Below are 24,879 nucleotides of genomic sequence, written 5' to 3'. Positions count from 1 at the left end.
ATCCATATTCTATTTTAAGTCGACACCAAGTCCCCAGAGATCATGGGATCATAAAGTTGGAAGGGACCTTGAGAATCATCTAGTCCAACCCCCTGCAATGCAGGAATATGCAGCTAGCTGTCCCTCACAGGGATTGAACCTGCAACTATGGTGTTATCATAGCATACCATGGGCTGAATCATAGAATTGGAGGGTGCATTGTTAAGCTGTTCTATTGACTCCCATGCTCAGTGTGGGGAAACCAAACGTAAAGTATCCCTAACAGATGGTTGTCCAGGCTCCACTTGAGAAGCAGATACTTGGTATGGAGACATAAATATTTGAGAACTGAGCAAAACTGCAGAGTGTGAGTACCGTAATTAAGGAGTAATTCAACTCTCTGAATTAACCTGGAGAGATACGAGGAGGAAGGTATTTTCTTCGTAATATTTCTTTGTGTTATAAAACAGAGAGAACAATTATAACAGATGAAAACCAAAATATAAAAACATAGGCAGCAAGGATGAGTACAGTTACACATGCAATAAAATAAAATAACAAAGTTCAAGTAAAAAATATTAACATGATCAGATTATCAAACCAAGGTAAATATTTGGGATGCTCTCAGTCTGTCAGTTTTGCCAACCAAACTTTGAACAGGGCATTTCTAACTCAAATTTGTGTTTGGATTTCATATTCTCTCTCTCTCTCTCTCTCACACACACACAGTGTCTACATGTATATTTTGTGCATCTATTGACATCAGGCTAAAAGCATTTTTGATTAGAGTGGCCTACCCAGATATGTAGAATGTTGAGAGGTGCGTGTGTGCTTAATATATTTTACTGATTTTTCAAAATAACATGTAATAACAATCTCCCAACCAACACTACCCACTTCACACACCCCACCCTCCAAATACAGGTTCCTTATGGGAAAACATTGTTCCAAAGTGTCAGATGTGAGTCTGGTGGACCTCATTCTGAGTGATAGTCAGTTGTGTGTGTAATAAAAGAATGCCACTATAAAGTTATCCTCTTCTCCTTTTCCAGCTAATGCCTTGGTGTCCTTAGTTACCTTTTTGAGAGTGCCAGTATCTCTACTTTCTTTTACAACTGTGATGATAATAATAATGATTATTGAATCTGTATACCACCCTTCATCCCTAGATCTCAGAGCAGATCATAGCATAAAAATACAAGATAAAAACACAAAATGCATAATAAAAACAAGTACAAAACAAACCTATAACCCCCTCACCCCACCCCGCTCCCACCAACACATTTGAAAGGGTATAGGATGTTAATCAGCCAAAGGCCTGGTTAAAAAGTAATGTTTTTGCTTGGCTCCTAAAGGTGGATAATGAAGGCGCCAGCTGAATCTCCCTGGGACTTCCTATTTTGAGCTATGTAGTATTCTAGTGGGTGGAAGGACACTTTCATGTTAAGCTTGTGGTCCACCAAGACCCCTGGATCCTTTTCACACGTACTGCTAGTAAGCCAGGTGTTGCCCATCCTATATTTGTGCATCTGGTTCTTCCTGCCTAAGTGCAGAGTCTGACATTCGTCCCAGTTCTCCAATCTGTTAAGGTCATTTTGAATTCTGATTCTGTCTTCTGTGGCATTAGCTCCCCCTCCCGGTTTGGTGTCACCTGCAAATTGGATGAGCATCCCCTCAATTCCTTCATCCAAGTCATTTATAAAGATAGAGCCCTGCGGAAGCCCACTTGTCACTTTTTTCCAGGATGATGAGGAACCATTAATGAGTTCTCTGGGTTTGGTCAGTCAACCTGCTACAAATCTACCTGTTACCTCATTCAACCCACATATTACCAGCTTCCTTGCGAGAATATCATGGGGGACTTTGCAAAAGCCTTGCTGAAATCAAGATACACTATGTCCACAGCATTCCCCTGATCCAACAAGTTTGTAATTCCATGAAAAAAAGAAAGAAATTGGATTGGTCTGGCATCCAGAGCAGAACACCCAAGAGACCCTCCACAGGGGGGGGGGGGGAGAGAGAACAACATAAACAAAGAATACTCCAAAGTGCGTATCTTGTGAACTTGCCATTTAAATGGTTTAATCATGTTTCAAAAAAGAGCACAGGGTGAGGAGATCTGATCTCTTCACCACTTTTAATGGATCTCAGAGACATGGAGAAGAGGGAAAAGCAAAAGGAGAAAGGATCTTTCTGGGGGCTAGGGCACTAGGTCCCTTCCAACTCTGCAACTGATTCTCTTCCTCCGCTTCCCGCCCCTCCCTCCGCCCCTCGAGAATTTCTTTCTCACAAGGGAGCCTATCTTCTGCTTCACTGCAGAGAGCCTCTCCTGATTTTCCAACTCTCCCTCTCCCTGCATCACATTGTACCATATTTTTTGTTCCATAAGACACACTTTTTTTTAAGACACACTTTTTTCCTCCTAAAAAGTAAGAGGAAATGTCTGTGTGTCTTATGGAGCGAATGTGTGGTCCCTGGAGCCGAATTGCCCAGGGGCTAAAGGCAGATCGTGCTGTTTTTTTTTTTTAAGAAAGAGCTAAAGGCTAAGGAGGGAAAGAGAGTGTTGAAAGGAACCCGCTCAGCAGCTGATTGCAAGAGATCGGAGAGGGAGATAAGGGAGCTTGCTCCCTTCCCGGCCCCTTGCCTAGGCCTCAGTTGTTGTCTGTAGAGGGAGACATGTGACTGGCCGATTAGATTATCTGTTTGGAAACTGTAGAAATGGGTCCCTTTCCTTTCCTAGAGAAGCTGCAGAACTGTGAGTTGAACCCCATAAAACAGGATTTTTTCCTTTGCAAGGATACTCAGCAACTTTGAGCTGGTCCTAAAAAATGGAGCTTTCCCCCTTTGCAAAAAAGATGCACAACTCTGAGCTGACACCCTCCCCCCAACGGGCCTTTTCCCATTTGCAAAAAAAGCTGCACAACTTTGAGGTGATCCTCAAAAAAAATTGAGCTTTCCCCCTTTGCAAAATAAGCTTCCTCAAATATTTAATGGGGGGCAAAGGCACCTAAGCATCTAGGAGTTGGCTGCTATGCCTAGGACAATTCAAGAAGGCAAAATAATTTTTTCCTTGTTTTCCTCCTCTAAAAAAAACTAGGTGCGTCCTAAGGTCAGGTGCTTCCTATGGAGCGAAAAATACGGTAACTATGCCACCTTCAGCTTCATGGCTGCTGTTCACTTTTTCATATTTCACTCCATTTAAAGCACAGACATGCAGGGAGGCTGGGATCCTCAACCGTGCCCTCTAGGGAGCTTCACCCAGGGCAGAAATCCCCAGCTGCAGATCTGATTAAGTTCACATATAAAATTCACTGTAACCTTGTCCTTTATGCAGCCCTCTGTGTCTAGTTTCACTTTATCCTTCTCTTGTCCCCTCCTTTCTTTTGCCACTGGTTCCAGCTCTAAAGTTAACTTTCAGCCAACAGAATACTGTAAAGAGAATAGAGTGGCCCCCAGAAAATGCCCCCCCAATCAATAATAAAAGTTTCCTTCCTATGACTGCTGCCAGTGCATTGCAGGCGGCCAAAAGATGAGTTAGTAAATGGACAGAAAAGTCCCAATGTAAGTCCTGTAAACCAATCCTAAATGCAACAATTTTATCACCTTTCAGAATGTGTAAAGTGGATAGATCTGGTTGCATGGCTGACTGCAGAACAGAGGAAAAGCGGAGTCCCTCAGTGCAAGGCAACCTGGCCTAGTGTATGGAGATTCACTCCTCTTGTTTACAGGAAACACAAGCTCTACAGTGTTCAGCGTCCTAGAAAAAAAAAGCAGCCTTGTACCAGTTATAACTTGTACAACAAGAAGTACCTAGTTAACAGTAGCAAGCGTGGAATAATCATTACAAACCTCCTTGGTGTGGGGTGTTGAAACGCAATGCTGAAAACTGAAGTTGTGTGTTCATGCTCCTATGGGGGCTTCAACTTTTGAGTACGCTGAATTGCATTTTGTTCAATAGGATGTGTTGTCCTTGGGAGCCACATCTGGAATTATATGTTCCCGTTACTCTGCACACTTTAATTAAACTTGAGAAAATCTGTGCATGCCACAGAAATGAGCAAATACCATGTAAGTAATGAGAAGGGCCCAGAGGGCACAGCTTGAAAGCCACAAAATTCTTGCAGAATTCAGAAGTTTTTAGCACCTGCACTCCTTCTGCCCCCCGTGACTGAAGTACAAGGGGTATATTTTCTCCCCACCGTCATGCACTTAGTTTTAGGGGAAATCTAGAAGCATGAGTTGTTCCTCTCTGGCTGATTTTTAGATACTTCAGAATTTATTACTCATCTAAGAAAATCATTCTCTTACATAACTTAGTTAAGTGTTAGATGCACAAAGCTACTGGTGTTCATGTTCTGTGACTGTAACTTCTCAAGGCTTTGTAAAACCGAGTTAACCCTCAACATAATGTTGGAAAATGCATCTTTTGCCCTCCAAGTCAGTCAACAGTGTGAGTCATACTTTGAACTTTATCAGGCAGTAATCTTACACTTTTAAAATTGCAAATTCATTACAGTCATCTGTGCTTTATGTGGAATAACAGGCTCAACAGGGTTCTCTAGTCCAGGCTGTGGTTACTCATTAAACATGCAAATTGAAAAATATTTCATAACTCTAAATGAAGCAACTGACATTGTTTTTTTTTGGGGGGGGGGGAGGTAATTGAAAATATGAATATGAATTTTCATGCCTCTCTGTTTATGTATATGTTCATATATAAATAGGATTAATTTTGAATCAGAGAATTGGAAGGAGACCACAAGGGTAATCTATTCCAACCCACTGCAATGTGATACATCCCCCACTGATACAATCAGAGTCCTGACCACTTACTACTTTGAAATCGGTGTGTAAAACGGACTCAGTTGGTGAACTGAAAGATTCTCAATAGCTTAAGATGTGGTCCACTCATCTCTTTAGGTCTGTGTCTGCTAACGTTCGGGATAATTTTTTGAAGGTGGTCCACTGCAAGTTTTTAAATGCGGACTGGAGTTTAAAAACCAGCAGTGGACCACCTTCAAAAAATTAGCTGAGATCTAGTTCCTCCTTATGTTGGTGGGATTGTAAGGTTCTACTACTCAGTCCACCTGAGCCTGTCTTTGCATGCAGGGGAGGGTCAAAGCCGTTTCCTGCGATGTGGCCGCTGTCATACGCTGACAGCTTCTACAAAACACAGGTGAGAACTGAGTGTAGAGACCAAAGGTGGACCGACTACTCCAGAAAGAGCACAAAATGTCCCCCACCAGTGGTACTACCCTCCCCCCCATACACCCCTTTTAAGTAAAATAAATAAATCAAAAGGCAGCAAGCAGCAAAGGTATGAATTCATGATCCTTCTGTCTCTGGTTTTATTCCATGTGGTGGTGGTAGTTTTATTTTTTCTCCAATTTAGTAGCATAGGAAGGGAGGGTGGGGAGGCGGGGCACCCTGGACAGCACTGGGGCTGCAGGGAAGCCCAAACCGCTGCATCCCCGCCAGGCGCCCTCCAGCAGACCCAAGCAGCACAGGGTGTGCCGCGGAAAGCAGCTGGGGTGCTCTGCAGGCTGGCACACACCAGCCGCATCCCTCCCGGATGCCCTCAAGGCAGTGCGCCCCACACTGCTTTTTCCAGAAGCGCAGGGCTGGTGCATGCCAGGTGCATTTCTCCTGGGAGGGACGCATTTGCTCGAGTGATTCCCCCTGCCCACTTGGGACCCCCTGCCTCCATGGCACAGGCAGGGGATGCTATGCCAGTATTCCTGCCTTCCTTCTTCCCACAAAGAGTCCCGAGAAGGAACTGGGTTAGAACCTCAGGAAAAGAGGGGAGGGGAGGGGAGGCAGGTGGCGCCCAGGAGACAGGGGTGCCCTCGGGGATTCAGTGTGCAGGTCACTCGCGCTTCCTCACTGTTACTAAACAAACACATTCAATGAACAATTTCCCATGGAAATGTAAAGCATTAGTGAACCTTCCTGATCATGTTGCTTTGGGGAAAACTTTGTGCGGCCCCTCCAGGCACCCTCTGTGCACAGACACCCCCCAACCCAGCACCCCAGAGCAATAGCCTAGTCTGAAACCAGACCGTGGACTTATCTTGGACAGCCCTGCCCAGCCCAACGGTGAGAGGACCAGACAAGGTCAGGTGGCTCGCCCTGCCCACTTTGGATGCCCCATCCCATGGCACAGCAGACGCAAGCGCACCTCCGGCCCCCCAGGGGCAGGTGGGTGGGGCTATGCCAGTGCTTCGATTCGATTTGAAGAATTACCCTGCCAGTGCAAACAGGGTGGATTTGATTTAAATCACTAGTCAGTAAGACTTGATTTAAATCCTTTTTATTTTACAGAAAGACTCATTCTTGCTGGTATGAGGTTTCATTTTTTGGAATAATAAATTTTCAGAGTAGTTTTTACAGTTGTATCAAAATTACTGATTTGGTTATACCATTAGAAATACATAGACAGATAATTATGAAATTATTGTGAGGTTTCATAAGTTAACTGTTTATATTTGGACAACTTTTCTGCTATATTTTTTTGAGAGGAGAGGGGGGAGGAGGAGAGGTAACGTTGGTAGACCTAGGCTGGAACAGGCTTGCAGAAGGAGCAGGCTGAGGAGAAACAGGTGGGTGGGAAGCTGGAAAGGGAGAGCTGAGAACTTCAAGGATTCCTGCTGCAGGACTTGTTATGTATTGGTGTATATAGTGTTCCCTCATTTTTACCACACAAGGCAGTGGTGGCCAAGCCTCTGCACAAGCTTTTGGACAAAAAAGCACCTTGGGTCTGGGGCCCACGACAGGCAAAAGCTTTCGAAGGGGTCAAAGAACTGCTTATATCTAATTCGGTGTTGACGCACTTCGGTGAGACTCTACCAGTAGTGCTAGCTTGTGACGCTTCCGCCTACGGGGTGGGGGTGGGGTACTGGGCCACCAACTATCAGACGTGAGAGAAGTCCCAGTGGTGTACTTCTCTCAAACCCTCACACCAGCGGAACGCAACTATTCCCAGATAGACAAAGAGGGTTTAGCCATTGTTAAAGGAGTTTTAAAATTTCATGACTTTCTTTACGGATGGCCCTTCACGATCGTGACAGACCACCAGCCCCTGTTGGGACTAGCCCCGGATCGCCAGACACCCCAGACGCTCTCTCCCCATGTTTTGTGTTGGTCCATCTCCTTGGCCGGCTACCAATACTTGCTACAGCACCGACCCGGGAAAGCCATGGGGCACACTGATGCTCTCAGCCGCTTACTGCTACCAGAAAGCGGACCAGATCCTGCCCCGGCTCATCAGATATTGCTACTGGAGGACTTACCGGACCAGCCCTTGCATGTGAAAGACGTTGCTGCCACAACAGCGAAAGACAGGTTGTTGGCCCGTGTTGCAGAGTGGGTGGGGAGGGGGTGGCCGGGGAAGCCAGGATCGGAATTCGCAGGCTACATGGCTCGCAAGGACGAGCTATCCACACACAGGGGGTGTCTACTGTGGGGTAGCCGAGTCATAATCCCTCCCACGCTTAGGAGAAAGGTTTTAGAGGGCCTGCACGTGTCTCACCCGGGGATAGTCCGGATGAAGGCACTGGCCCAAAGCTATGTCTGGTGGCCGGCATAGACGCCGAGATAGAAGGATGGGTCAAACTGTGTGCCCTGCCAAGTGTCACGGCCGGATCCCCCCCAGGCACCAGTACAGTCCTGGGAATCCACACAGTCTCCATGGTCAAGGGTGCACATACCGTGTTTCTCCAAAAATAAGACACCTTATGCGGCTTAGGACCCTCGTACCTACGGGACCGCCTCTCCCGGTATGACCCACAGAGGACATTACGGTCCACAAATAATAACATATTGGAGATCCCGAGTCACAAGGTGGCTAGGCTGGCCTCGACCAGGACCAGGGCCTTCTCAGTACTGGCCCCGACCTGGTGGAACGCTCTGCCTCAGGAGACTAGGGCCCTGCGGGATTTGTCATCTTTTCGTAGGGCCTGCAAGACAGAGCTGTTTCGTTTGGCCTTCGGACTGACGCAGTCTGACCCCACGGTTACCCTCCCCTAAGGTTTTATTTATAATGGTTTTATCTTATTCGTAGATTTTTAATTTTAAAATTGAATTTTAACATTGTATTATTCTGTTGTTTTAACTGAATTGTTTCTTTTACATTTGTGTTGATATTATTTGTTGTTAGCCGCCCTGTGCCCGGTCTTGACTGGGAAGGGCGGGGTATAAATAAAAATTATTATTATTATTATTATTATTATTATTATTATTATTATATTTATTTTTCCTCAAAAAACAACAACACGGTGGCTTATTTTCAGGGGATGTCTTATAAACTGCCTATCACTATGGCTTATTTTTGGGGTATGGCTTATTTTTGGGGTATGACTGTTTTTCGGAGAAACACGGTAGATTTTGCAGGGCCCTTCCAGGTGGGCTCCCATTCCAAATGGCTCGAGGTGACACCCACCTCAACCATGTCCAGCAGAGCTATCATAAATGCACTCAAGAAGCTGTTTGCCACTCTGGTGAGTAACAATGGAACCGCTTTCATGTCGGCAGACTTCCAAGAGTTTGTGACCAAGAATGGAATCCACCATGTCAGGTCAGCTCCCTTTCATCCAGCCACTAATGGCTAAGCTGAGCATATGGTACGCACAACTAAAGATGTGCTCAAGCATATAATACAGGGAGACTGGACCCTCCATCTAGTGGAGTTTTTGCTGGCCCAACACATAACTCCAAGCACAGCAACTGGCCGTAGCCCAGCTGAGTTGCTAATGGGAATAGGGCTCACTACTCTCCTGGATTGCATACATCCCGACAGGGCCTTAGAGCAGCGACCATCTACTGTGGAGTGGAAGGCACCTAAGGAGTTTGCCCCAGGGGATCCTGTGTATGTCCGGAACTATGGGCTAGGACAGAGTTGGGTACCGGGGACCCTAGGATGCTGTACAGGCCCGGTGTCCTATGAGGTGGGGCTGGAGCAGGCACACCCAAACTGCGGCCCTCCAGATGTTTTGGCCTACAGCTCCCATGATGCCTAGCTAACAGGACCAGTTGTCAGGGATGATGGGAGTTGTAGTCCAAAACATCTGGAGGGCCAATGTTTGGGGATGCCTGGGCTGGAGGGTGGACTGGTTTGGAAAAGACACCTCGACCAGATCAGACCATCTCTTAACCTAGTATGTCCAGCAGAACTACAGGGCAGCACAACAGAAACAGCTGGCGACTCAGCAACTGGGACAAGTGGGGAAACAGAGGATTCCCCGCCCGAGACACCTAAGCAGAACAATCTCGTGCTGGTGTCCACAGCAGCACTGCAACTGGCTACACCTGTGGAGCCTGAGAACTCGGACTCCATGCCAGTTTGGGCTGCACCACAATCTCAGCAGGAATCGGGCAGGGCTCTGGTACTGGCCCCCGGCGGTCCGGCAGAGTTTCCAAGCGTCCAGCCTCCTTGAAGGACTACATTCACTGAACTTGTATAGTACCTAGTGAGAGGACTCATGTAAATTGTAACCTGCATATAAAGCCTCATGCTACATAATTAGAAACAAATCCTTATTTCCTGATGGACTATAATGTAACTTAAATCTTTAGAAAGTTTTTTCCTCCAAAAATATTTTATTTAAAAAAATCTGATTTAAATTTAAAAAATCATTTTTAAAATCTTTGTTTAATTTAAAAAAAAACCATTTATTTTTATCCACCCTGGTTAATAAAACCAACCCCAAATTTATCCTCAACTCTACCCTCCTTTCCAGATGTTTGGGTTGCAACTCAAAATCACTTCCTACCTTGTGAATTCCTCATGGAGGTTGTTTGGCTCCGATGAATAGTATTTGATTCGAAAGTGCAACGTATATGGTGGCCCAACTATATGAAGAAATGTTTTTAAATGTTAAAAGCCAGAAGCCATGCAGTAACTAATACAATACTTCTAGTATAATGAAGGAAGGTCTTTGGTGAAAGTGCTGGAGCCTTTGGCGTGAGAAGGGCTGATGTCACAAAGGCTGAGCTGTGATGCTGTCAGTCACAGACAGACTAAGCAGGATAGGGGAGCAGAGGTGGCCATGGACAGAGAAACTGGAGTCTGAGAGCATAACTAGATGTAATTGTGGCAGCTGTGTTTGTTTCATCACAGATTTGCGGGGGGGGGGGGCAAAAAAAATTGGAAGCAGCCCCTCTGATTCAGATCCACTCCATTCACTAGTCATCCCAATCTGATCCATTAAATCTGAAGCTCCATCTCTCTCCCCTCCTTGACTATAAATTGAAAAATTTTCAAACGGAGTGGATTAAGCCTGCCAAATTTCAGCCAGCTCCATTCAGTGGGGGGTTCTGTAGGAAACCTTTTATTTTAAAAAGTGGATTAAAATTGTAGGTTATTTCCTGATGAATAGCCTTTGGACTATAATGTAACTTAAATAGAAAAATATTTTTAAAAATCTGATTAAAAATTTTAAAAATCTGATTTAAATCAAAACAAGAGCTTCCTACCATATGCAGCATTGGTGTGGGAGGGGGTGATAGTTTTCTTTTCCACATATGGTAGGAAGATCTTGTTTGTGCCAGCTTCACCCCTGTGACCTGTGCTCTGGTAACCTCCAGCTTAGATTACCGAAACGTGTTCTAGTGGGACTGGCTCTGAAGACGGTTATCTGGACAAGGATAGCCTAACTTCTGTTTATGCTGTGGTATCCTCCAGGTCTGATTACTTCAAAGTGTTACACATAAGGAAGCCATTGGAGATGGTTCAGAAACTTCAGCTGGTGCAGAATTTGTTGGCCAGGTTGTTCACTGGGGCAAGCCGGTTTGAGCATATTACACCGATCCTGGCCCAACTGCACTCATTGCCAATTAGTTTCTGGCCCAATTCAAAGTGCTAGTTTTGACCTATAAAGCCTTACATAGCTCAGGACGACAATACCTCAAGGACCGCCTCTTTCTATATGAACAGATCTGAACCCTGAGATCATAATCGGAGACCTTCCTTCGTGTGTCTCCTCCGTGTGAGGTCTGGAGGGGGCAACATGAGAATGGACGTTTTCTTGCAATGGTGCTCCCCGTTTGTGAAATGCTCTCCCCAGGGAGTTTCATCTGGCGCCTTCTTTAGGTGTCAGGCAAAAACGTTCCTGTTCAACCAGGCCTTTGGCTGGTCAATATTCTACAGCCTTTTAAATCTATTTGTGGGAATGCATGTTATTGTTTTGTTTCTGTTTTAACTATTTTGTGCATTTATCCTATACAGTGGTGCCTTGCTTAACGAATGCCCTGCTTAACGAAATGTCCGCTTAACGAAAGGTTTTTTCTAGTGGAGGTTGCCTCGCTAGACGAATTCGTTTTACGAAAAATTCGTCTAGCGAATCACGGTTTCCCATAGAAATGCATTGAAATTCAATTAATGCATTCCTATGGGCAAAAAAAAAATTCAAAAATATTTCAATGCATTCCTATGGGATTCACTAGACTAATTTTTCGTTATAAGAAAAGACCCGTGTAACGAATTAAATTCATCTAGCGAGGCACCACTGTATTTTTATCTTGTGGACTGCCCTAAGATCTTTGGATGAAGAGCAGTATATTAATTTCGATGGTGATAATAATAAAGTATTTTGATCATAAAAACAAGCTTGAAATGCATTGAACATTCTGAGCACACATATATGCTCGGTGCTGTTCATACTGATAAAAATACCTATGTAGTAAACGCCTGTCTTGCATCAGGCTGCATTCGCCACTGTTTTAAGGCATGTGGTAGTGTGATTTTACAGAGTTCTTTCATTGTGTCCTGCTATTGATAGGTTGTATTGTGGGTTTGCAATGTTTTTTTCTTAGGCTAATAAGGCTTAATTTTGTCAGAACTACTAATTATATATATTTAGAGTTTTATTGAAAATTGGGACCCTCTCCCTTTGTTCCTGGTTATGTGCTATCTCAAAGGCTGGTGAAGATTTTTTCCTTGAACTTGGTGTTCTTTGATAGCTGACCTGTTTATAGGGACTAGCTTGAAACAGAGTGCTTTAGCTGACTTAATTGGTCTTTTTGTTAACCTTAAAAATGTGTGCTTCATATTCTTTTTCATAATTGCCATTTGTGCCACCCTGTTCAGATGCCCTGGCTTTTGTATGAGTGTATGTGTGAGCGTGCAAAAGAGAGAGAGAGAAAGAGAGAGAGAGAATATGTGGACTGTACTGCTTTAGAATGCAGTTAGAGGGCTCACATGTTTGAATATCCCTTCATATTTAAAATACCAGTAAATAAAATTAAAATCACTTGATGTAGGAAACCAGATGTCAACAAAGCATGCTCTTGATATGCTGGTTTTCTAATATCCCTTCCTGGAGAAGACTTGGATATTTTTCACACCAGTAAGTTAAGCACGAAAGGTAGGCTACCTTTGCAGGGGTTTGCAAGTGGCAAGTAAGGCAACAAAAGACCCTTGAGAGTTTTGACCTGTTCACTTACTGCTTTCTGGGGAGAAATCCCAATTCAGTAAGAGGATCTAATGCAGTGTAACATTTGTTTTGAATGTGGTTTCATTCAAGTAAGTGGCAGAGCCTGAGTTAACTTGTGATGGAGATGCCTATTGAAACCACTTCAATTGCCCGGTTGGATGATCTATACCAGGATGAAGACAGATTGTTGATTATACTGGATCCCTCAGTAGCTTTTATATCCTTGACCATGATATGCTTCTGGATAAGTTCTTGGGCTGGGGACTGGAGACACCATTTTTCTGTGATTTTCCACTCCTATCAGGAGGGCCAGTAACCTTGAGACTGGATTACTGCAATGCACTTTATGTGGGGCTGCCTTTGAAGAGAGTCCAAAATTGCAGTTAGTCCAGAACACTGTAGCTAGGTGTTTGGACCTAGGGATTGGACAAAGAAATCAGGACCCAAATATTTATTGGACTGCCATCTGCTCTTTTGATCTGTCCACTTCCTGAAAGTATCGCCTGGCACTTTTTGCGGGGTGCCCTTGCTTTCTGAAATATAGTGAGGAGCGACCAGAGATTATGCCTTATCCTTTGGTGGCTCCTTGCCTTTGGAATGCCTACTTCAAGGAAGTCCAGACCTCATTACTACCATTTAGGCCAGGCATCCCCAAACTTTGGCCCTCCAGATGTTTTGGACTACAATCCCCATCAACCCTGACCACTGGTCATGTTAGCTAGGGATCATGGGAGTTGTAGGCCAAAACATCTGGAGGGCCACAGTTTGGGGATGCCTGATTTAGGCAAAACCCACCCCACCCCCTGGCATTTAAGAACTGCTACTGTAAGCATCTTTAACTCAGAGTAGTTTGCTTTTACTGTCTATTTGAACAGGCTGTTGCTGCTCCAGTTGCTTTAATTTTCTGTATCTTTCTGTATCTGAAGAAGTGTGCATGCACACAAAAGCTCATACCAATGACAAGCTTAGTTGGTATCTTAAGGTGCTACTGGAAGGAATTTTTTATTTTGTTTTAACTTTCTGCATTAACGAGTTTGTTATGCTGTTGTACTTTTTCTTTACTACCGTTCTGCTGAAAACACAAAATTATGTTGAAGTTGTCAGATGTCAGCAAATAAATACTGCTTGTATGAAACAGGCATGTAACTATATTTCCTCCTTTTTATATAATCCTTTCTTGTAGAAACATGCAAAAGGGCAGGATTTATTTGACCAGATTGTGTACCATTTGGACCTTGTGGAAACGGATTACTTTGGCCTTCAGTTCATGGACACATCCCAGATTTTGGTATGTAAATGACCTTTGTTTTATGGTAATTAAGGTGTCCAGAAGCATATACTAAAAGCTCTGATAAGGAAGAGCTTGTTTATATAATGTTGTGTGCCAGGTAGACCATTGTTTCTCGACTAGGTCAGAAAACTGGCACAAGTTTCAGAATTGCCCTGTGGCAGCTAGTGGGTCTGGCTCTTATGCCAATAAGATATATCTTGCATTTAGAGGTATGAGAAGCATTTTTACATCCTGGCTGCATTCTACTGAGAGAGGGTATGGGATGCTACGGTATAGAAATGTATTCTTTATTGGCTGTGTAGCTGTGTTTTGCATATTTCCTCTAGTGGGATGTAAGAAGCCAAATAAGTAGTACAAGAATGAAGCCCGAGAGTAGGGATTCAAATGAGAAAGACAGTATGTCATTACAAATTTGCTCTCCAGGACCCTCCACCTAGTGAGGGAAGTGATCGATACTGCTAGCACCTCCTTCCACCTGAGCAGAGCTTGCTTGTTTTCCTGCAGATATGCAAGACTGATCTGTGCTCTGAGGCTCACTCTCTTTCTCCCCTTTTGATCCTTGCAAAGAAGCCTTCTTATTAACTGTACGGTGATTGGTTTGGTGTGGTCGTTCCCGGGGATCTTTCCACCAATTTGTGCTCCCCTTTCATCTGCCTATCAAGTTATAGAGGTTTTTAGTAGACATGTTACAAAGGAAAAGGTATAGAAATGAGGTTGAGGGCTAATCTGAGCTATGTTATGTGGGATGGTTTTCCCCTCCAACTGGAGGCACTTCAAAATCCGCTTGAATCTGTCACTTTCAAAGTCTGCCAGGAAGTCATATGTGACTTGGGGCAAATCTCCATCTTCAGTAGATAAACAAATTACAGCTCTCTTCATTACAGAACCGTTTCCGAGTAGTGCTTTTAGTGCACATGCTTGGAACACTTGTTTGTATCATAAACTTAGAATAATAATAATAATAATAATAATAATAATAATAATAATAATAATAATAATAATAATTTATTATTTATACCCCACCCATCTGGCTGGGTTTCCCCAGCCACTCTGGGCGGCTTCCAACAGAAAAATGCAATAAAATAATTGATTAAACATTAAAAGCCTCCCTAAACAGGGCTCCCTTCAGATGTCTTCTAAAAGTCTGGTAGTTGTTTTTCTCTTTGACATCTGGTGGGAGGGCGCTCCACAGGGTGGGTGCCACTACCGAGAAGGCCCTCTGCCTGGTTTCCTGCAACTTGGCTTCTCGCAACGAGGGAACCGCCAGAAGGCCCTCGGTACTGGACCTCAGTGTCCGGGCAGAATGATGGGGGTGGAGACGCTCCTTCAGGTATACTGGACCGAGGCCATTTAGTTAGGGCTTTAAAGGTCAGCACCAACACTTTGAACTGTGCTCGGAAACGTACTGGGAGCCAATGTAGATCTTTCAAGACCGGTGTTATGTGGTCTCGGCGGCTGCTCCCAGTCACCAGTCTAGCTGCCGCATTCTGGATTAGTTGTAGTTTCTGGGTCACCTTCAAAGGTAGCCCCACATAGAGCGCATTGCAGTAGTCCAAGCTAGAGCATGCACCACCCTGGTGAGGCAGTCTGCAGGCAGGTAGGGTCTCAGCCTGCGTACCAGATGGAGCTGATAAACAGCTGCCCTGGACACAGAATTGACCTGCGCCTCCATGGACAGCTGTGAGTCCAAAATGACTCCTAGGCTGCGCACCTGGTCCTTCAGAGGCACAGTTACCCCATTCAGGACCAGGGAATCCTCCACACCTGCCCGCCTCCTGTCCCCCACAAACAGTACTTCTGTCTTGTCAGGATTCAAGCTCAATCTGTTAGCCGCCATCCATCCTCCAACCACCTCCAGGCACTCACACATAAAATCATAGAGTTGGAAGAGACCACAAGGGCCATCCAGTCCAACCCCCTGCCAAGCAGGAAACACCATCAAAGCATTCCTGACAGATGGCTGTCAAGCCTCCGCTTAAAACTTCCTGCACATTGAACAACTTTTGTGTCAGGGAAAGGTGTGGCAAAATATTAGGGGTGAAATCCTTCTCACAGTGTAATGGCTTTGGCAGACCTAAAGCTCTTAGGCTTGTCTCTTTTGGGGTTATTGTGGCTTCAAGGCTGAGAAATTGCACCCACATACAAACTAGCTTTGAGTACAGAATAGTTCTGTTTCTTTAGCAGACTGAATTGCCCTTGGTATCAAATGGAAATTGTGCTGGCATTTTAGAAGAATTGATGCTTAGAGGGTAATCTGAGACTATCTGAAACTGTCACTTCCAAAATACCATACTAGCTTCTTTCTGAATAGAGAAGTCATTTACTTGAGTTGCAATAACATTTTTAATTATCAGGCTTCAACTCTACAGAGGAAGAAATCAAAACACTCGGAATTCAATTTGTATCATCTAGCAGAGATGACACAATAGAGATTTGCTAAAGCCAGAAGTTGCCTGAATTATCCATGGCTTCTTTTTGGTAACTGAAGTGACAATGTTCTTTGAATGATTAACAGCAAATAGCTGTGCTCCTTGCTCCCTGGGTGAATTGTATACAGGAGATCTTGTAAAGCACCTCCACCTCTCAAAGGAGCGTGTGTGTTAAAAGTGGACACACACACCCCAATTTGAAGTGGCTACTTCTATTCATTGTTTCCTGAGGCTGTTTCCTCCTCCCTGTTGTCATGCTATTTTAGTGCTCTGTTCTGTGTGTTCAGTTTTTAAAATAAATAAATGCAAACACACCTATATTTCATTTTTATTTATTTACAGTATTTATATTTATTTTCCCTTTTTTGGTGAGATTTATCTGTTGAGATTTGAAGAGGAGCTCATTGCACAATGAGAATGGGGATTAAAAAAAAACACCCCAAAATATTTGGGCTCTTCCTATCTAATGTGGATGGAGCTTTTATCCATCAGGCAACCTCGGCTTGGTCCAGAGGCTGGGGAGGCACAGGGGAGTGGACTAGTATAGGGAAGGGAAGTTGGGGCAGGCACTCAGCCCCATAGTATGCAAACAGTGAAAGGACTCCCTATTTTTGAAGCTTTTCCAAGGTAGATTTCCCTTTCAGTTCTCCTGTTTTTGAGGGGAAGGCTTTACATGTTTCTCAATACAACTTCTGATCACCCCCACTTCCAGCTCTAAGCTGGAGTGGGGAGCCTGTGGCCCTCCAAAGTGTAGCTGGGCTGCAGCTCACATAAGTCCCAGTCAACGTAGCCAATGGCCATGGTTTGTGGAAGTTTCAGTCCAACAACATGGAGAGGGCCGCAGGCTTCCCCACCCTGCTTTAGAGTGGGAAGTGGGGCTGATCAGTAGTTGTACTGAGAAACCGGTAAAACCTTTCCCCACCTATGCTCTAAGCCAGGCATGTCCAAAGTCTGTTTTGGGGGCGTAATCCGGCCCCCCTCTGGCAACCTCAACAACTTCAATCCTAAATGCAATAACAACTTTGGTCGGCCCTTTGGTTGGCCCTCATGACCCTTCATTTCATCAAATCTGGCCCTCTTTGAAAAAAGTTTGGACACACCACTGAGTCAGTTCAGTACCTCTCACGTATCATATCCGCATGTGTCATAAGGTTATTTTTCTTTTTAAAAGAGGAAATTGAGCCTCCTCCATCCCTTAACAGTTGTGGCATATAAGGATCAGCTCCAGACATTACCCAAGCCAAAGTCACATCTCTCAAGGAAAACAGACGAGCACTGCTAGGGACTGATGGTGCTACTGTTCTGGACTTTTAAAAAGATATTAGATTTTTCTGTGGCGTAAAAAGTAAGAAATGCAGGCGATATGAAGGATGGTATTATTCAGTGGTGCTCTGTACATGCCACACTTAAAAAGTGCAGTTATTCCACACTACAGTGGTACCTCTACTTACGAATTTAATGCGTTCCAAACGCACATTCGTAAGTCGAAAAAAATTGTTAGTCAAATCCCATAGGAATGCATTGGGAGAAAAAATTCATAAGTCGAAGCAACCCTATCTAAAAATTCATAAGTAGAAAAAAAATCCTATCTAAACTGCATCCAAGATGGCGGACTGAGCTCCGTTCGTAAGTAGAAACATTCGTAAGTAGAGGTACCACTGTAAATGATTGGGGTGGAAGCAGCATTTGGAAATGGTGCAAATGCTTATTGAATATGGTATTCTTTCTATGTTTCTTTCTGAGCTATTAAAAACAAGCAGAGTCCTTCCTTTTTTAAAAAACGATTTTCTTTTCCTAGCACTGGCTAGACCATTCAAAACCCATTAAGAAGCAAATCAAAAGTAAGTATGGTGAATCTAATTCTTGAGTCGTTGCTAAATATTTCATATTTTTCAAATTACAGATTCACGTTGCCCACAATTTGCCATGTTGCTCACTAGTTGAAAGGTGTTTGTGTAAGGTCCCTAAGCACGTTCCCCCCCCCCATACTGCCTCTTTCTGTAGTTTTCTCTTGATCAGATTAATGATATGCTATTTGGTAGTTCCCCATCTGGGACCACAATACAGAGCTGATGAAACTACCGTAAACAGGTATGAACTTGATCACCTTTGGCCTGATCGAAGTCCACCAAGAGCTCTTAATTAAGTTTGATAAGGGCTTTCAGACTGCTTTCTGATAAGCAAGAATGCAAACTTCTGATTGGCTTGGCTGATCTGATCACATAGATCCCAAGTGTGCACTCTTGATTTAAAACACAAGAAGTGCCTTGTTGAATCAGGCTAATCCCTGGACTAGCAATTGACTGGTAGTTCTGTAGTGAAGTGCAGTCTTTTAGTCCACCTCTGCTCTTCTTACTCCGTATTTACTGAGTATTTGAAATGTCCTGTGTTTCTGTGCTCTGTTAATAGTTAGTTGAATGTGGATGTGGAGTGAATATACACTGGAAGAGTAATTTATATGCAATGTAAATGTGCACTGAGATGAGCCCCTTAAATAAAAAAGTTACACTGCTTCTTAGAGCACATTACCACACACAAATTTTCCGTAAAGGCATTTACGATAGAGTACCTACCTAAGTCTCCCAGCTGAAGCATATTTCAACCAGTGATGTTCATGATCTATTTCTTCTCCTTTAGTTCTTACACCTATGGTCCAGTCTGTCCGCCATTGTTCGCTTCCTGCCTTCTGTGTTGCCCTTTCCTCAAGCCCCCCTCGGCCGTTCTACTTCAAGCTGTCGCCTCCTCCACTCCACCTTTCCTTTTCTTAAGATAAAACAAGATGTAATAGTAGCAACCCAACTTACTTTCTGTACAGCACGGAGTCCACTTTTGCTGTGCTGCCACCTGAAATTTCACCATACCTACAATTTTAATCCACTTTTTAAAATAAAAGGTTTCCTGCATAAACCCCCACTGAATGGAGCTGCCTGAAATTTGGCAGGCTTAATCCACTCTGTTTGAAAAGGAAATTTATAGTCAAGGAGGGGAGAGAGATGGAGCTTCCGATTTAATGGATCAGATTGGGATGACTAGCAAATGGAGTGGATCTGAATCAGAGGGGCTGCTTCCAAATGCTACTAAGGCAGCTTTTTTGCTCCCCCCCCCCCGGCAAATCTGTGATGAGACAAACACAGCTGCCATAATTACATCTAGTTATGCTCTCAGACTCCTGTTTCTCTGTCCATGGCCACCTCTGCTCCCCTATCCTGCTTAGTCTGTCTGTGACTGACAGCATCACTGCTCAGCCTTTGTGACATCAGCCCTGCTCACGCCAAAGGCTTCAGCACTTTCACCAAAGACCTTCCTTCATTATAATAGAATTATTGTATTAGTTACTGCATGGCTTCTGGCTTTTAACATTTAAAAACATTTCTTCATATAGTTGGGCCACCATATACGTTGCACTTTCGAATCAAATACTATTCATCGGAGCCAAACAACCTCCATGAGGAATTCACAAGGTAGGAAGTGATTTTGAGTTGCAACCCAAACATCTGGAAAGGAGGGTAGAGTTGAGGATAAATTTGGGGTTGGTTTTATTAACCAGGGTGGATAAAAATAAATGGTTTTTTTAAATTAAAAAAAGATTTTAAAAAGGATTTATTTAAATTTAAATCAGATTTTTTTAAATAAAATGTTTTTGGAGGAAAAATCTTTCTAAAGATAGTTTTCTATTTAAGTTACATTATAGTCCATCAGAAATTAGGATTTGTTTCTAATTATGTAGCATGAGGCTTTATATGCAGTGTTTAAATTTTTTTCGGTAAATGAATTCCATTAATCCATTCACAATGTCATGCTCTTCCAGAGGCTTCTGTAAGATTATTTGGGGCAGTTTTTCTAATGAGAAGATATTATCACAGATGCTTGTTTTTGCAGTTCTCAAAAGTGTGAATTTGTGTCTGCAGAGATAACATGCATTTTCTTCACAGGAAAAATGTTATAAAATAAACATACAGAGTTCAGGAGTAAAAAAAAAAAAATTCCTTCAGTAGCACCTTAAAGACCAACTAAGTTTTTATTTTGGTATGAGCTTTCGTGTGCATGCACACTTCTTCAGATACAGATACAGATACAGTTCAGGAGAAAACCTTAATCCCATTGTTCCTTTGCAAATTTATATGCAGTACACAGAACCAACCCCATACCTCTTAAATGCTAAGTTCCAAGAGGTTCAGTGAATAGATTGTTTGGAGTGGAATAGATCTGCCCAAGTAGCTAAGTGTGAAGCAGTGAAAATGAAAGTGCAACCTTGTAAGCAGAATATTCCGCAAGTCCTGGGATCTTTGTGTAATAATTGTGCAAGTCAGTTGCATGTCTGTGCAGCTCAGACTTGAGGCAAGTGCTGAAGGCTCTTCAGGGCTGGCAACCTCTTCCCAATCCCACTGGGTTCCAACAACTGCACTGACACTTAACTGTACAGAAGAGGCACCTGAATGTAGAAGCAAATCCAAAGGGTTTGTGGAAATAGGAACTGAGATCTGTAAGTCCTTGGCAGGACCTTGAAGTGCCTGCAGGTCAACTCATAAGAGTTCACTGGTTCCAGGCCCTTCTTCCTGGGGCTCGCCTTGTTGTTGTTTAGTCGTTTAGTCGTGTCCAACTCTTCGTGACCCCATGGACCATAGCACGCCAGGCACTCAAATCTCTCACCACATCAGTTAACAAACATGGATACATATGCTATAATATTATTTTTTTAGTTAAATAAATTGTTTAAATTGTTATTAAGGAAATGATTATTATTTTCCCTTCCAATAAAGTTCAGCAGAAGAGTTGTCGAAACATAAACACTTAACTTTTAAACCTCACAATATTTTCATAATTATCTATGTATTTCTAATAGTATAACCAAATCAGTAATTTTTGATATAACTGTAAAAACTACTTTGAACATTTATTATTCCAAAAATGAAACCTTCATCTGGTTGTAAATATTAAGATTATACCAGCAAGAATGAGTCTTTCTGGGGAAAAAAAGATTTAAATCAAGTCTTACTGACTAGCGATTCAAATCATGATTTAAATTGTGATTTAAATCTATTTGATTTAAATCAAGCCCACCATTATTAACAATGTTCTGTTTAATAGAGTTATGTTGCAACTTTTGCCTAAATGTGTGTTAAGCGGGCTGTCACAAAGTACGGAATCTTTTGTATTCTTATTGAGTTTGGTGTCTGTAGGGACCATGTTCATGGAGGATTGACACAATTTAGCAATGGTTGAAAACAATTCTGTGCTTGTGACTGTATCTTCAGAATATCAAGGAATGGTTTTGTCTTAACTGTGGTTAAGCTTCATTCGAGTACCTTCTTTCTCCCTGGTTTATCTGTGACACTAGACTCCATGTTCATTAAACACAGACACTGGGAATAACTAGCCATTGCCAACAGCTAAGGAGGGCAGCTCTCAGATCTCCTTATCTTTCACATGGCTAAAGGATGCTGGGTCACAGTCTGTATCAAGAGAGTCTTATGAAGCAGTTGGTATCCAGTTTCTTATAAGATTTTGACTTATTTTTTCCTACATAGTCTCTGGAAAACACACACAAGATGCTGTCTTGTCCTTCCTGCATTCTGTAATTCTAAAACTGGAGGCTTAATTATGTCAGAGGTTGGATGGGATGGTGCTGTTGCCTCATGACAGGGAGCAAGGATCACCCTTGTCAGATAGGAAGGGTCTTGTTTCCCTCTTTAAAGGGATGGTGCTCACACACTCGCTCTCATCTGCCATCTGGTTGAGAGAGAAAAATAACCTGACTGATGGGTTTTCTGTCTGTCTTCTCCAAAGACAGGTAATCCACCCCACCCTGGTCTGGAGTCCAAACCATGAGAGAGGCATCTAGGAGTGGCATTTTCAGGTCAGGTCATGTTGGAAAAGGTGGTACAGTAGCATTCTCCCTACCTAGTTTCATTGTGCCTTGACTTTTTCCTCACTAGTTCCATTATAGTACACTGAGATGTCTCCTAGGTTCTGGTTCCTTATAAGGAAACTTGGATACCTCTTGCCTTACCCAGCACCCCCTACTCCTGCAAAAGCTGTCAGGGTTTGAGAGTTGTCCTCTTGATTCACCTGGAGTGTGAAGCCCCTGACTCATCTCCAGCAGCTGGCATGGCTTGGTTGTTCGTTCTTTCTTCTCTGAGGCCTAGCTAGCTAGAGTCTAACTGGCCCAAAAAGAAACCCAACTCTCCCTATTCACTCACCCAGAGACTCCACAAGTGAACAGGCAGTGCGGCAGATGGTTGGGCAGAATCCCCTCTTTCCCCACCTTCGCCTGATGTGTACCTTCTTTTTCAGGCGTGTGGGTAAATATTTCTTTCTTCTTCCTCAGAGCCTGGCTATGTTTGGTTTCTGGAAGAGAAGGGAGGGCCAGATTTGGCATGTCAGTAACTTCATTGTTGGATGAGTAGGGCGCAGTGGGAAGGAGGAAAGAGCTGCAGTGTTATGTTCCTAAACTTGTCAAATTTGATGAACATTTAGCTTTAGGTATATGCAAGTTCCTAAGGTACTGTCACACTGTAGCGTGACCAAAAAAAGCAGAGTGAGAGGTGAGGAACCTCCAGGTGTTAAACTCCAACTTCTACCATCCTTAACCATTGACTATGCTGGCTGGGACTGGTGGGAGTTGGAGACCCATGATACCTTGACGGCCACAGATTCTCCATCCTTGATCTTTGCCAATAAGAGTGGGCTCTGTCACCAGTGACTGCCATTGAATTATGTGGAGCAAAGGTGGGACACACCTAAAAGGTGGGGGTAAAGCCTGGGCCCTTGAAATACAGTACAGTGGTGCCTCGCTAGACGAATTTAATTCGTTCCACGGGTCTATTCTTATAGCGAAAAATTCATCTAGCGAATCCCATAGGAATGCATTGCATTTTTTTTTAAAAAAAATTTTTTTGCCCATAGGAGCGCATTAATTGAATATCAATGCATTCCTATGGGAAACCACGATTCGCTAGATGAATTTTTCGTAAAACGAATTCGTCTAGCGAGGCAACCTCCGCTCGAAAAATCCTTTCTTTAAGCGTAAATTTCGTCTTACAGGGCATTCGTTAAGCGAGGCACCACTGTACAGAGTCACTTTCCCTGCATGCTGATAACCTGCCACAGTGGCTGGCACTTCAGTAGTCAAAGAATAAAATAAATTGTGTGCTATTATGGTGAACTGGGGTTCTACAGTTGGACTTCACAGCTTTGGGGATACAGGAGGCTGCTGAATCTCCTCAACATCTACTGGAGTAAGAGGAAAGGGGTGCTTTATTCTGACCCAAATGTTTATATAACTAATTCATACATAACAAGGTCAGTAAGAAACATCCATGAGTGGAATAAGTTCTGGTTCTTCTTTCCAAGAACATACAAATATTCTGGAAGTCATGGAATGCAGGCAGTTCATACACTACTCTGAAATAATACATTTGGTTTTATTTGAAGTGCTTTTTGGTGCGGTATGAGAACTGTTGCTAGGACCTTTTTAAAAAGTTGTGATCCAAAAGGGTTTTATTGTTTCACAGGCTGGGGAACTCTTGGGAAACATGATTGATCTTTTTTTCTTTTTCTTGTGTATTTGCTAGGTACCTGTTTGTATTACAGCTGCGGCAAGATGTTCTTTCAGGAAAGTACGTTCCTATTTTTCTTTTTGTATTTCTTGAACCTGAGTCCCATTTTTCTGGAGGAGATGCTCAAAGTGAAGTGTATCAATTGGAAACCAAAACCTAATAAGAAAGGAGAACTCAAATTCTTAATCACTCAAAGCACTGCTGTCACCTGACATAACATTTCATTAAGTAATAAAATAAGGGTGGCTAATCTTTGTTCCTCCAGATGTTGCAGCACTCCAATTCCCATCACCACCGGTGTCCATGCGGATGGGCTGTCTGAGTCCAGCAACATCTGGGAGCCATGAGTTAGCCCACCTATGCAAAAACACTTCAAGTCACTTGACAAGAGTGAGGAACCTGCTGTTGGTCTCTGTCATTCTCAACCAGCATGGCCAGTGACCTGGGATGTTGGGAACAGAAGACAAAAGTGTTCCATCTTCCTCTTCTGGTGTGTCTGTATGTGTCTGTGTTAAGTACCTTCCCATACTCAGATGACACTAATCTGAGCTAAGATGAAAGGAAAGTTTGCACATCACTGCTCTGCATATTGGGGAGCGGGTGGCGCTGTGGTCTGAACCACTGAGCCTCTTGGGCTTGCTGATCAGAAGGTCAGCGGTCCAACTCCCTGCAACAGAGTGAGCTCCCATTGCTCTGTCCTAGCTCCTGCCAACCTACCGTAGCAGTTTGACAGCATGCTGGCACAAGTAGATAAATAGGTACCGCTGTGGCAGGAAGGTAAACGGTGTTTCTGTGTGATCTGGTTTCCGTCATGGTGTCCCGTTGCAACAGAAGTGGTTTAATCCCTGAACCTTGACATTGCCAGAGGAAAGGCTTGCTTTCTGGAAGCCATGCCCCTACCAACTGTTTGAAAGACGTAGCAGCTTGCCACGAGCCTCAGATGAAGATCTGAGTTGACAGACCAGTTCAATTGAGGAGAAAGCAGTTGTATAGTGCAAGTGAAACTTTGTCCCTCTGTTTTACTGTCAACATGAATAGCAGATGTCATCCCAAATGGAGCCTGCTCACATGCCTTTTCTAACTCCAACTCTCTGCTCCAAAATGTATTTTTGAAAAGGAAGTGATACCTTAATAAAAGCCAATGGAAGTTTAACTGATTTCCACCTGTATCCGATGAAAGTGGAGAGTTTTGC

The 24,879-nt window shown here is 43.4% G+C and overlaps 1 protein-coding gene across 2 annotated transcripts in view; it reads left to right on the top strand.

The window, feature by feature from the left end:
- The window catches only part of EPB41L4B (erythrocyte membrane protein band 4.1 like 4B), a 137,025-nt gene that overhangs the window by 29,483 nt on the left and 82,663 nt on the right, over positions 1 to 24,879 (top strand). For both annotated transcript variants that reach the window (XM_088656178.1, XM_035134398.3), the window contains exons 2-5: positions 13,591 to 13,695; positions 17,926 to 17,968; positions 19,510 to 19,588; positions 23,702 to 23,746. In XM_088656178.1, the coding sequence (XP_088512304.1) occupies positions 13,591 to 13,695; positions 17,926 to 17,968; positions 19,510 to 19,588; positions 23,702 to 23,746 (272 nt within the window). The remainder of the gene's footprint in view (positions 1 to 13,590; positions 13,696 to 17,925; positions 17,969 to 19,509; positions 19,589 to 23,701; positions 23,747 to 24,879) is intronic.

The sequence above is a fragment of the Zootoca vivipara genome, chromosome 12 (assembly GCF_965207765.1).
Source record: "Zootoca vivipara chromosome 12, rZooViv2.hap1.1, whole genome shotgun sequence".
Classification (NCBI taxonomy): Eukaryota; Metazoa; Chordata; class Lepidosauria; order Squamata; family Lacertidae; genus Zootoca; species Zootoca vivipara.
Note: the sequence above shows the minus strand (reverse complement) of the source record. Positions and strands in the feature narration are given on the sequence as shown.